Source organism: Prionailurus bengalensis, chromosome C1, assembly GCF_016509475.1.
Source record: "Prionailurus bengalensis isolate Pbe53 chromosome C1, Fcat_Pben_1.1_paternal_pri, whole genome shotgun sequence".
Taxonomy (NCBI): Eukaryota; Metazoa; Chordata; class Mammalia; order Carnivora; family Felidae; genus Prionailurus; species Prionailurus bengalensis.
In genome coordinates this window covers 207,373,056-207,386,060 of record NC_057345.1, presented here as the reverse complement: position 1 = coordinate 207,386,060, position 13,005 = coordinate 207,373,056, and the positions used below count along the sequence as shown (strand labels likewise).

The window sequence follows — 13,005 nt, the reverse complement described above, 5'->3', positions numbered from 1 at the left end:
TAAGACTTAGTGACTTAAAACAACAAAGATTTGTTCATGACCGTGAACAATAGAATCATGATTCTGTTGGTCAGCTGGGTAGTTCTGGTCTGAGCTGATTTGGCTAACCTCTGCCAGCCTTGTTCCGGGTCATCAGCTGGTTGGTAGGCTAGCAGCTAGATGACCTTTGATGGCCTCGCTCAAGTCTGCTTAGCCTTGGAGTACCCAGGTCAAGTGTCTGTCACATCCAGCAAGGTAGTTTGGTCTTTATTACATGGTGGCAGTTGCAGGGTTCCCAGCAGCGAGAGAGAGCAAGTCCAGTGCTTCAGTATTTTTAAGCATGGTGTCCTGTTGGCCTAAGCCAGTCATTTTGCTAGATTCAAGGAGGGTGAAATAGACTCTCATTTCTCAGTGTGGAGCCCTTAAGTGTTATATCGTGAGTCCATGGATGCAGCAGAGTTGGGAAGAATTGGCCGTTTATGTGATTTACCATAGTAGTACTTGGAATTAGCCAGAGATAGCTTTTTAGTTTGTTTTACAGTGATGTCTCGAGTTGAGAAAGTTTTTTTCTCTTTAATGTGAAGAACTGTCAAGTATTTTTTGTTTAACTTTTTTTTTTAATGTTTATTTTTGAGAGACAGAGACAGAGTATGAGCAGGGGAGGGGCAGAGAGAGAGGGAGACACAGAATCCGAAGCAGGCTCCGGGCTCTGAGCCGTCAGCACAGAGCCCGACGCGGGGCTCGAACTCCTGGACTGTGAGATCGTGACCTGAGCTGAAGTCGGCCACCCAGCCGACTGAGCCACCCAGACGCCCCAAGAATCGTCAAGTATTAACAAAAGTGAAATATGTACTTTGAGGAAGAAAAAGATACGTTAAAATTTGGTTGACTTTTCTCATGTAGCTAATTCCTTGAATTTGTTTGCGTTATAAAGAGGTTTCATAAATTTGAAATGATGGGATTTCTGAACAGGAGTACTATATCAGTGTTGTCATTTGTGAATTTATTTCCTTATAAATGTAGATTAAAACAGCTCTTCTCGGATTGTCCTCCCAGAAGAGAATGACCTTCTGAGGAACTGATTGTTCCTCATGTGAAATAGCATGTTTTTTAAAACACTTTGGAAGTTCTTCCTAGTCTTCTGTTATTTCATATAAAAGAATAAGAGGACCTGAAAAGATAAGTGGAAGGCAGTGAGAGAGGCTGGTGGTTGATGGTGTGAGCCTTGGAATTAGGCTGCCTGAACATGTCCGTTCACGTGTTTGTTCATTTGCTACTTGGACACACTCATTAATTGTATACCAAGTGCTTATTCTCTTGTGAGCATGTTTGTAAGCACTGGGAATATAGCATCACAACCTCAGCAGCTTACCATTGTTGTGATCGGGGAATAGTTACTCATCTAAAATTTACTATTCTCATTTCACAAATAAGAAATCTAATAGTATCTGTTGTGAGGGTTAAGGTTCTTAACCCTCTTTGAAGTATCTTCAAAGTGTCTTGTACTGTTTAGTTCATATTAACGACTCAGTGAAGGTTGTTTCTGTGGCAGTCAGTAGCATCTGGTTTTGTACTTTTTAAACCCTAACATGCAGTCACATCAGCTCAGGATCTTGATATCAGATCTGGATTCAGTAGATCCATTGTCACTGCTCCCAGCAACAAGGCCAAAGAGTCTGCATTTCTAAGAGGCACTTGGGTGATGATGATGTTTCTGCCTGAGCACTGCATTTTGAATGGCAGGGCTCTGGCCCATTGTCCTTACTTGAATCCAAACATTTTTAGATACAGCCTTTTTTGCTAGTGGTAGTTACACTTTTGAGAGTAATTTAGTGATAAGAAACATTCATAGATATGTGTGCAAAGGTGCCGAAAAGCCTGAGTTTTATACATATTTGTTCCTACCTAACATGGCACAGTTATGTGCTGTTTGAAGGAGAGTGAGTACCGATTTATGAGATGCTTCCAGCCCTACCTTCTAGAGCAGATTGATGATCGCTAGGACTGCCTGGGGGCGCCTGGTCGCATTCCCCACCAGAATAAATGATAAGAAAGGAGTTTCTTTGTAACACTTAGATTTAGCTTAATGGTGATATTTGATAGTCCGTACACGGTGGTATTTGAACTCTTTCTTGGTCGTATACACCAGCTTGCATGAGAGGAGATTCAAAATCCTTAGGATTTATAAGCATCTTAGAAATGATGTACCAGGGTTTTATTGTAGAGAGTGGTGATTGATCATCTAAGAGAAAAGTATTTGACATTTTATATTTCTGAGAAGTTCCTGTTGTCTAGCAAGTAGAATGTTCAGTTATGAACGTAATGTAGCAGATTTATTCTTCCATAATGTTTTCGAAACATTATGTTTATTTTCAGTGTCTCGCTCTAACAACGGTTTTTTGGGAGGGCAAACTGCACAGTAAGATGACGTAAAATTAGAGTCTAACACTGTAGCTGACAGGGAATGACTGAAGCTTCTCAAACTTTTTCTCTTTGAAGGAACTGGCTTACCGAAAAGAGATAGTGAGAGCTGATCTAATTAACAAAAAAGTTGGAATCAGGTACGCTTTGAAAACATTTATTTACTGTTGGAGAGAATTCAAGAATGAAATACCCACAGGACTTTAATTTTTCTTGGAAGAATGCTTAGGGTTTTCATATCTTTTCAGAGTAAGTGATAATAAATCCTCTGTTGTGATATCTAGTGTCTAACGGAACTCCGAAAGAAAGGTGATACTTAGAGTATTTTAAAACAAAATATAAGCATTTTTAAAAAAATTTTTTAATGTTTATTTATATTTGAGAGAGACAGAGACAGAGTGTGAGCAGGGGAGGGGCAGAGAGAGAGGGAGACACAGAAACAGAAGCAGGCTCCAGGCTCCGAGCTGTCAGCAGAGAGCCCGACCCGACGCGGGGCTCGAACTCAAACCATGAGATCATGACTGAGCCCATTGAGCCACCCAGGCGCCCCAAAATATAAGCATGTGTTAAGTAAACCAGTGAAGTTTATGGATTGTACATTCCTGTTTCAGAGAAACTCCAGAAAATATTGCCAAGCTTCTAACCAGGATGCATTTAAAGTCAGAAGTAATAGGCGACGGGAATCAGATTGAGATTGAGATCCCTCCAACCAGAGCTGACGTTATCCACGCATGTGATATTGTGGAAGACGCAGCTATTGCTTACGGATATAACAACATTCAGATGGCCCTCCCGAAAACATACACCATAGCTAATCAAGTAAGATTGCACCCTTAAATAAATATTCCTTATTGTGAGAGACTGATTATTGAATGGCAGGAAGGTTTTGGGAAAAACAGAACATAGGAATTAAGTAGCATTTGGACATGCCGTGCCATGAGAGGCATTTGCTATGGAGAGGATACAAAACAGATGCCCAGTGGATTAGAGTAAGTTGAAAACTTGTGATGGCTAGTACTTGAAGAAAGACAGGTTTCGAGTTTGGAGCCCTTTTGAATCTTTAACTGGGATATTCATTTCCTCAACCTGGCCTGAAGGCAGAAGTTTGGTGTGGGAGAGGTCAAGTGGGGGTTTGTACATCTGTGTAGGAATAGTGGGGTAGTGGGGCGGTGGGGAGGGCTAAAACGGGGGTGCTAGCGGTATTAGGATGGAAGGGGGTTTTCCTTTTAATGACATGTTTTGTTTAAACCTTCTGCTAGTAGGAAATTTTATTGAGGTGAAATAAAGTGAAATATCTTTTTTTCAGTTTCCTCTTAATAAGCTCACAGAGCTCCTACGGTATGACATGGCAGCCGCCGGATTCACCGAAGCGCTTACCTTTGCTCTGGTATGTCCTGTGTGCTTGTCTGTGCAGCTGATTGTTGACAGTGAATCCCTGAATTACTGTATTCTCTGATTCCTGACACGGACTTACAAAAGCCGGACTGCTAACATTTCCAGGTTCTAGAAAAATGTTTTCACTTGAGAACGTACAATTTCTAGTGAAGAAATGTTTTCTTTTTAGTCACTGAAAATCATGAAGGACAAAACAGTCTTAAATGACAGATAACTGTGTATTTTTTATTAGCATGGAAATGTTAAGGGTTGAATTCGCAATGAATTTCATAACCAGACTGATGAAGTTAGAATATTTAGTCTTAATTTGGTTGTGTCTGTGCCCACTAGATGCCGCCCTGGTTAAGGGTTTGTGGACTGTTACACATTAAACTGGTCTTTGAACATGTTCACAACATTTGCTTTGAGTTGAAAAGCTGACATAAAAGGCTTGAATCAGGAAATGAATTTTATTACAAAATAGAAGGAAATCCCCTTCCCCCTGCAGATTGACCATTTGAAAAGAATAAAATATGTATGCCGTTTATAGTTCCTTCTTCTCTTGCTGAGCATTTATGTGGTGCCTACAGTGTGGTTCTTGAGTATTCAAGCAAGCTTCTGCTTAATGACATAGGGCAAAACCCAAACCAAAGGAAAACAAAACTAATTCGTTTTCTCCCCTCAGCTCGACTCCAGACATAGACTTCTCAGTGTTGTATTTACAGAAGGCAGGAGTGGGGGCTACGCTACTACGTATGTGGGGAGAGGGAGATGCAACCTCTCTGGGTCCTTTTAGTGAGCATTTGCATTTGTATTTGTAGGATGCTAACATGGGAAGGGACCTCACGGATCTTCTCGGTCAACATTTTCATTTTGCTGATTCACTAGTCCTTTATTTAGATTTTAAATTTGTTTTTTTAATTGTTTTTAATGTTTTATTTCTTTCTGAGAGAGAAACAGAGCATGAGCCGGGGAGGGGCCAGAGAGAGGGAGACACAGAATCCAAAGCAGGTTTCGGGCTCTGAGCTGTCAACGCGGGGCCTGACATGGGGCTTGAATTCATGAACCTTGAGATCATGAGCTGAGCTGAAGTCAGACGCTTAACTGACCGAACCACCCAGGTGCCCCAAGAAATGTATTGCATTTTATTTTATTTAAAAATTATTTTTTAACATTTATTTATTTTTGAGAGAGCAAGACACAACGCAAGCAGAGAAGGGGCAGAGATGGCGGAGGGATGCAGAATCCAAAGCAGGTTCCAGGCTCCGAGCTGTCAGCACAGAGCCCAACGCGGGCCTCGAACCCACGAACGGTGAGATCATGACTTGAGCTGAAGTCGGACGCTTAACACCCAGGTGGGTGGCTCATTCAGTTAAGCATTCGAGTTTGGCTCAGGTCATGATCTCATGGTTCTTGGGTTAAAGCCCTACGTTGGGCTCTGTGCTGACAGCTCAGAGCCTGGAGCCTGCTTTGGATTTTGCGTCCCTCCCTGCTCTCTGCCCCTCCCCTGCTCATGCTCTTTCTCAAAAATAAATAAATGTTAAAAAAAAAAAATTAAATGAAGTGACATAGGATTGATTTGAAAGGATTCAAAACTTGTACAGAACCATGTAGAGTAAACCATGACTGTTCCCTTCTGTTGGCCCTCTGGATTCTAACCCTATTTTCCTCCCCAGAACTAACTGCTGTTTAGACTTCGGCATGTGTGTTTCCCTGCCTTTTTGCAGAAGTAGTGTTTAAAAAGAAAAAATTTAAACTGCTTCTAATCTCAGTCCGTTATCCTCCATTGTTGTGATAAAGTACAAGGTCACTCACATACCTACCTGTGTTGCTGTGCAGAACGATGTTTTTTTTTAATACAGATGAGTTCTTTTTGAGAGTAGATTGCATTATTTAAATTGCATTTCCTCATTCATCACATTATATCTTGTTATAAAACCGCCTCCGTGTTGTAGAGAAAATTTGATTATTCCCAGTGTGCCTGCCATGATTCTCTACCTCTGCAGCCATGGCAGATCAGGGAGCTTTTTTCTGCTCTGCCTGGATGTGGCTTCAGTATCCTTCCCAAGAGAGGATGGCAAGAATCATTAGAACTGGCATTGACATAAAATCTGAGCCCATCCGTGTTTTTTTTTCCCCCCAAGAGAAATGCAGACTAACTAGCCCTTGAAGACCATTTGGTAAAATAGTGCAATTAGGCAACATCACCTAATGTTGGAGATAGTTCAGTACCCTGATGGTACATCAGTTTTCATGTTAAGTTTTAAACTCCTTTGCAGCAGTTAGCATTAATATGTGATACTTGTTCTTAGTAATTTATTAAGCATCACTGTTAATATTTCTTTGAGCGCTTAGTTTGTGCCAGGTACTTTATTTGCATTATCTTGTTAACTCATTTGTTAGATGTAATGCATCTAATAGTGAGTTTTATTTTCATACCTTCTGCCTATCATCCTGGTTTTGTGACCAGCCTCTTTCTCTGTTTGGGGGGTGAGTGCTTAAGAGTTTATTCCTCAGAGCTTTATCAAGCACAGATGCACAGAAGTTAAATGATCAAGTAGAAAGAATGTTGGGCAGAATTCAGGCCACGTGAATTCTGCTCTTACTCCTGTCATTCTACCGTAAGTCAGTATGTATTTAGCAGATATTATAATGGTAATCAAAACAAAGCCATAGGAACACCAAGGAAAGAGAGAGAAGTTGGAGTCACTAGGAATATATCTGTGGAAGAGGTAGAACTCTGTTGGGGGAAGGCACTTATGGTAAAAGGAAGGAAGGAAGAGTGTAAGATTCAGGGAATGGGTAGCTAGTTGTAAGGGACTAGACTGGTAAGTGAGAGGCCAGCTTAGGAAGGGCCCAAATACAGTTATAGCACCATCAACATGTGGAAAACTTACTTTGCTTCTGTATCATAGATAGAACTCCTTGTAAAAGAACTGTGAATGTGAAGTTATATCTGCTGTGGCCCTGAAGTAGTTGATACATGTATTCTTTTCTTTTTTTTTTTAACTTCTTTATACAGAGAATCTACATTGCTACAAGACTGTAAGTTGACTTATAGCCTTAAATACTTTGTATATTCAATTTAGTCATTGTTTTTCCTTATTTATTTTGTATGTACTTCTTAGTGCTCCCAAGAAGATATTGCTGATAAACTTGGCTTGGACATCTCTGCAACAAAGGCAGTCCACATAAGTAATCCTAAGACAGCTGAATTCCAGGTGAGAATTCTAAGTAGCTAAGAGTTTGAGTAAATACTGAGAGGTGGTACATAAGTTATTATACCTCAGATAACAAAGTCTTAGAGCTTTTTAAAAGTCTCTTCTTGGATAGAGGATAGTTGGTTCCTGCATACTTTGTTGACAAATTCTTAACACCTTTTTGTAATCTTTTCTTGATTGATTTACAGTGGGTCTTTGCTTGCTCTGTGCTGTGTAGCCCAGTCTTATCTGAACTTACCATTTCATTCCTTTCAAATCAGTTGACTTTTTAAGTACTATTTGAAGTTTTCATCTTTTCTACCCATATGTAGTAAATGAGTCAGTAACTATTCACAGTACCTCTGTGAAGTCATTCACTTTGAAATTAGTTGCTACATCAGTTTTTGACTAAGCCGGCTCCGTTTTTTTTCATGGTAATCCTTTAGTTCAATGGCAGTTTCACATAGGGTGTAGGAATATGTCAGTGCGAATGATACTACCTTACTTAGTAAGTGTTAAATGATTTACATTATAGACTACGATATTACCTCGAAGCGCTCTTTTTATAGATTATGATACCTTTGCTTATTAATGACTTTAAACCATCTCCCCTCTTTCATACTGTCTCGCTCTCATTCTGTTTTGCTTACAGGCGCAATTCTTGATGATTTTTCTTTTTTTCTTTTAAATTTTTTTAACGTTTTATTTATTTTTGAGAGAGAGAGAGAGTGCACGCAGGTGAGGGGCAGAGAGAGAGGGAGAAACAGTCCAAAGCAGGTTCCAGGCTCTGAGCTGTCAGCACAGAGCCCGATGAGGGGCTCAAACTCACGAACTGTGAGATCATGATCTGGGCCGAAGTTGGATACTTAACTGGCTGAGCCACCCAGGTGCCCCTCTTGATGATTTTTCTTTAACCGGGTTTGGAATCAAGGGGAATCTTAGAATTGGGAAGAAATGCTTTCAAATAAATTAATGCTGTTAATAACATGTGAACTCTTGAGATAGTTCTGTGGTTTTCACATCTGTAAAAGAAGGCTCAATTCTAAAAATTTTTAAAGTTCTAAAAATGTTAAAATTTAGATTTTTTTTAAAGTTAGATTTAATCTATAAGGCTACCCACTAATGCGGTATATTAGGGCGAGGCTGTTTAAAGAACTAATTGATAATAACATGCACCAAGTACATGAGTTGTTTCTTGGTATTCGGTGTCAGAACTTTGAAGAATTACGCCAATTTGGAAGGATTGTGATCGTAAGTTTGCTTTGAGGCCCACCAGCTTTTCTACTGCTCTCTCTTATGGTGTTCTTTTTAATAGGAGACACTCAAAATCATTTGGGTAGAGGGACCTTTCAGTAAATCTTAACTGGGTTCTTATTTGCGTTTATTCCAGGTTTTCCGTTTTCTCCCAGTTTTGCTTATCAAGCTTGATAGATGTAAGATGAGGGAATGTTCTTTAGGTTTACATTCTGTTTTCTATGTACGTGGAAGGAAAACAAATCAGAAGCACATTAAATATCACTATAAATAGTAGTGGTTTAGCACACTTTCAGAATCAATAATTCTGCATAAAATACATTAGATGAGAGGCTGTCTTTTGGATTCGACAGATTCTGCAGTTTATTCATGGTTTACTAGCAGATATATCCTACTGCTACTCATGGGGCTGACAGGTTTCTGTTTGCTTATGGTTAAATGTAAAGTTGTTTGTGGACTTGTAACTCCGTTTATTGTCTAAGCCCGTTCTTTCTCTTGCATAATTCTTAATTTGGGGGTATTTTCTCACAGAGGTGTTAGAGAATGGATGTAAGAAGAAATGTCATTTAGTTAAAACATGTAAATTTTTATTATAATTATAAACAAAATTACAGAACGTTACCACATTCCCCCAAGTCAGCAATAGTATTCTTTAGTATCCTTAAGTAGCCAGTCATTGTTCCCATTTTTCCAGTTGTCTCAAGTTTTTTAATAGTTTGATTTGGCATTCAAATGTTCGTACAAAGTTGATGTGTTTCTTAAGTCTTTTTAATTTACAGATTGCTCCTCTAGCCATCTCTGTCTTTTCCTCTCTCACTTTATTTGTTGAAGAAACGGGGTCATTTGTCCTGTAGAGGTCCCACAGTTAAGATTTTGTGGAATACGTTCCACTGGTCCCCTATATTTCTAGTATGTCGGTAGGTAGATGTAGAAGTTTGATTGGATTCAGTTTTCACTTTTTGTATTGCCCTGAGTTTCTAAACAAGCAAATGAGGCTTATCTGTAAAATGGGGTGGGGGGGACCTAAGAAAAATTATTTACACAGGAAGCTTGTCTGTATTACAGTAAGTTAAGCTTTCTTTTAACACTGCAGTTTTGTTTCTGATTGGTTTGGGCACTTTCTCTCCATTCGCGAACGGGAGCAGTATTTAGAAAAGCACCGAGATTGAGGCCGCTCGCAGCAGTTGCTAGAGTGAGATTGATAGGAAATTCGTTCTCTCTCCTCAACACACATTCTACTAACAAGTCTTAGTAGGGGCTTATTACTGTTACGCCTGTAGGATCTCAGAGGGGCTGCTGTTTTAGTCAGGGTGGTCAGGACAGACAGGCCTTTGTGGGAGAGGACCTGTTGAGAAGAGACCTAAAGAAAGTAAGACCGCCACATGTGAATCCAGAGGAAGAACGTATGAAGTGGAGGTAGGGAGGAGGCATGGAGGCCTGAGGTGGAAGTCTGCTCACGGAGTGTGGCTGAAGCCCGGTACGCCCAGTGGGGGCAGCATGTGTTGAAGTTGGAGAGGATGCCAGGGCCAGATTTAGATACAAGGACCCCATGTAGGGCATGGTTTTATTCACAGTTGGGTGGAAACCTATTAGATTTTTGAGCAGGGGAGGTTCCTGATCTGATTTGAGCTTTAAAGGATCATTGTGGAGAACAGACCATAAGGTAGCAGGAGTGGAAGCCGAGAAACCAGCGTGAGCTCACGCAGTCGTCTGGGCAGAGGATGGCAGTGCTGGTGTCCTACTCCAGAGCCCATGTTCTTGATGATGGTTTCCTAGTACTGCTCATAAAACTGGTCTGGCAACGTGATGCATCAAAAGCCCACCTGTCTCCTTGAGCTCAGAATGAGAAATTTATTTGAGATAGAAGTAGGGAAGCTGTTTTGTTTTTAAGAACTAGGATGTATGGTTGTATTTCTTTGGCTACAAAGCTGAAAACTATAGTCACAGCTTGCCCATAGCAACTGCATAATTTTTTTTAGTGCTTACGTATTTGTGTTCTTTTTTCTCGTTGTCATGGTATTTTAATTGCATTTACATTTTCCCTGGTCTTGGTTTTGAAGAATTTGATTCTGATTTAACTTATATAAATACTTGGGTTTCTTGTAATCTCCTTCAATTTCTTTATAAAATAAAGCAGGATATGAAAATTTATATATTTGAAGTCTTAAATAACCAATCCTAGATATAAGCATTGTATTTATAATACTTGTTTCTCATTTGGGGATCAAGTTTTGTGACTTTTCATTTTTTAAGTTTGGAAGCCAGAATATTTTAAGTTTTTGTCTTGGAATTGAAAATTAAAAATGATTTGGATATTTAGGCATTGCATTTTCCAGAAGAGTCTTGCTGTGAAGCTGTTGAGTTCTGGCCTGGTCACCAGGTCGGTTTGGTTCCCCTTTGGTCAATGCAATTTCACGTGTTCTCCTGTAGGTGGCACGCACTACCCTTCTTCCTGGCCTCCTAAAGACCATAGCTGCGAATCGGAAGATGCCCCTTCCTCTGAAACTGTTTGAAATCTCTGACATTGTAGTGAAAGATTCTAGCAGAGGTAAGAACAAGTCCCCTTTTAGTCCCGCGGAATGCATTTTATTATGAAAATTTCACCTGCATATTAAAAGGTAAGCAGTATGATGACCCCTGTGAATCCAGTGCCCGGCTCAGCAGTTATCAGCACATGGCCAGTCTTTCATCTGTTTGTACTCTAGCCTGCTTCCCCATGTTCTTTTGATGTAGTTCCCAGACATCCTGTCATGTCATCAGCAAACACTTTAGTATGTATTTCTAGAACATAATGTATCTCTAAAAGGTAACAGAGGCCACTCTTGATTTTTAAAAAATAAGCCACACTCTTTTATCATCAAAGACCCAGCTCGTGTTTAAATTTTCCCATTTGTTTCATAAATTTAGTTTTCATGATTGATATGAATCCATCCAAGGAAGCTATTCAAATATTTGGTTGCTCTCTTATTTCTTTAAATGGAAAGCAAATCGTAAAGAACTTAACATTTATGAAGAACCCTATTAAAACCTCAACTTGAGGGGTGCCTGGGTCCCTCAGTCCATTAAGCATCTGACTTCAGCTCATGGGTTCCAGCTCCGCGTGAGGCTCTGCTGACAGCTCGGAGCCTGGAGCCTGCTTCTGATTCTGTGTCTCCCTGTCTCTCTGCCCCTCCCCTCCTCATGCTCTGTCTCTTTCTCTCTCAAAAAGAAAGAAACATTAAAAAAAAAAAAAGTACTATGGAACATTTCCTTATATCCTGTGATTTATGTGCATGTCATTTTAAGGTACTTGATATCTTGCCATTCTAGTTAGCAGTGGCTGTTCGCTGTCACTCTTGTACTAGTTATTATACACGTTTTACCAGGTTTTGTCTCGAGTGTCGTCTGGACTTCTTAGTACAGCCAGTTGCTTGGTCCACCATTTGGAACTCAGAGATTCCTGAAGAAACCTGTATTTAGTTAGTACTTAAACCTGATTGCCAAGGATGTCCGTCTTATTCAAACTTTTGTCTTCAGACTGAGGTCTGTTTGGAGCTGCATAGGAGATCATTTCTTGGGGAGCGGTGCCATCAAATGACTGAACTGCTGGCAGTATTTCTCTGGTTCCCTGGATTTAACTGTTCAAATCCTGTGTTCTATTCAGGAGCCTCACCCCAGACTGCAGAACTCCGTGTTTTCTTTTGAATCTGTTGACACCAGCAAAGGCCTTTTCCTCAGTTTCTCTTGAAGCGGATCATGTGGCAGTTGTTCTGACCGCCCAAAGTAGTTGAGAACCGTTGGCTGTAAATCAGCTGATCTTAGGAAATGGACACTAGAGAGGCACGTCCATGCTGACGGTATGTGAACCTTTTGTAGCAAACTCTTCCGCCAAAGCTGGATTCCATCCACTTCCCAGTGTGCGGCCTTGTCTTCGGCTAACGGCATCACCTTGCATTTGGATGGTACTTTATACTTTTCAAAATCTTTTTAAACGTACTTCTTCTCTTTTGATTGTTAATCCATCTCTTTGAGGCAGATGGGACCAAAAACACTGTCCATGCTTAATATATAGGAAAATTAAGACAGGAAAGTGTTAATTTGCCCAAGGCTGGATAAATTTTGGACTTTGAGCTAAGGCCAGAATTTGGTTTCTGTGCATATATCCTTAGAGAATAAAAGTTTATTTTAATATCAGTCTGTGTAGCATTTTCTTTGGGTGGTGTATCAGTTTTCTTTGATGGTAGAAATCAAAACATTTTCTGTGCCGGCTGTAAGTAGTTCTGAGGGTTCTTGTGCCTCAAATCCTCCATCGGTACAGATAACTGAGAATTTGTTATGATTTCACTGTCAGGTTTTTCTGTTAATTTTGACTCCTTTCCTTTCGTCTTAGCTCTTTGAATTGTATGTTTTGATCCTTGGTGATCCAACCTATTTACAGATGTGTATAGGATTAGGTCAGTTATACTAAGTTTCCTCAAAAGTTCTGTAATACTGTTTCAGCGGTAGGCCTCTTCCCTAATGGCAGGGGCTCCCTCAGGGCGCTTCAGGGCTGGGCACACTTGTAAGCAGGCGGCTCGGAGTCTGGAGAGTGAGGAGCAAGCTGAGGTCCCCACGGTTGCCGCGAGGACATTTTTGCTGTGAGCACAGAGCGCTTGGCTGTGGTGCAGCCCTTGGTAGGGATGTCTCTGCTGTTTTTTTCTTTCATGTGTTTTTGGGAAGGCCCAGGCACAGACTCCACTCCGCAAGCGAGGACCACGCTTGGAGAGAAGGCCGCCTGTTGAGAGCGAGCGAGCTGTTG

At 40.5% G+C, this 13,005-nt stretch overlaps 1 protein-coding gene across 1 annotated transcript in view; it reads left to right on the top strand.

Annotated features, from left to right (window-relative positions):
* FARSB (phenylalanyl-tRNA synthetase subunit beta) overlaps window positions 1–13,005 on the top strand; it is a 73,524-nt gene that overhangs the window by 24,001 nt on the left and 36,518 nt on the right. Inside the window, exons 11-15 of the mRNA XM_043577966.1 lie at window positions 2,479–2,540; window positions 3,012–3,219; window positions 3,707–3,787; window positions 6,903–6,995; window positions 10,659–10,776. Coding sequence (XP_043433901.1) covers window positions 2,479–2,540; window positions 3,012–3,219; window positions 3,707–3,787; window positions 6,903–6,995; window positions 10,659–10,776 — 562 coding nt within the window. The remainder of the gene's footprint in view (window positions 1–2,478; window positions 2,541–3,011; window positions 3,220–3,706; window positions 3,788–6,902; window positions 6,996–10,658; window positions 10,777–13,005) is intronic.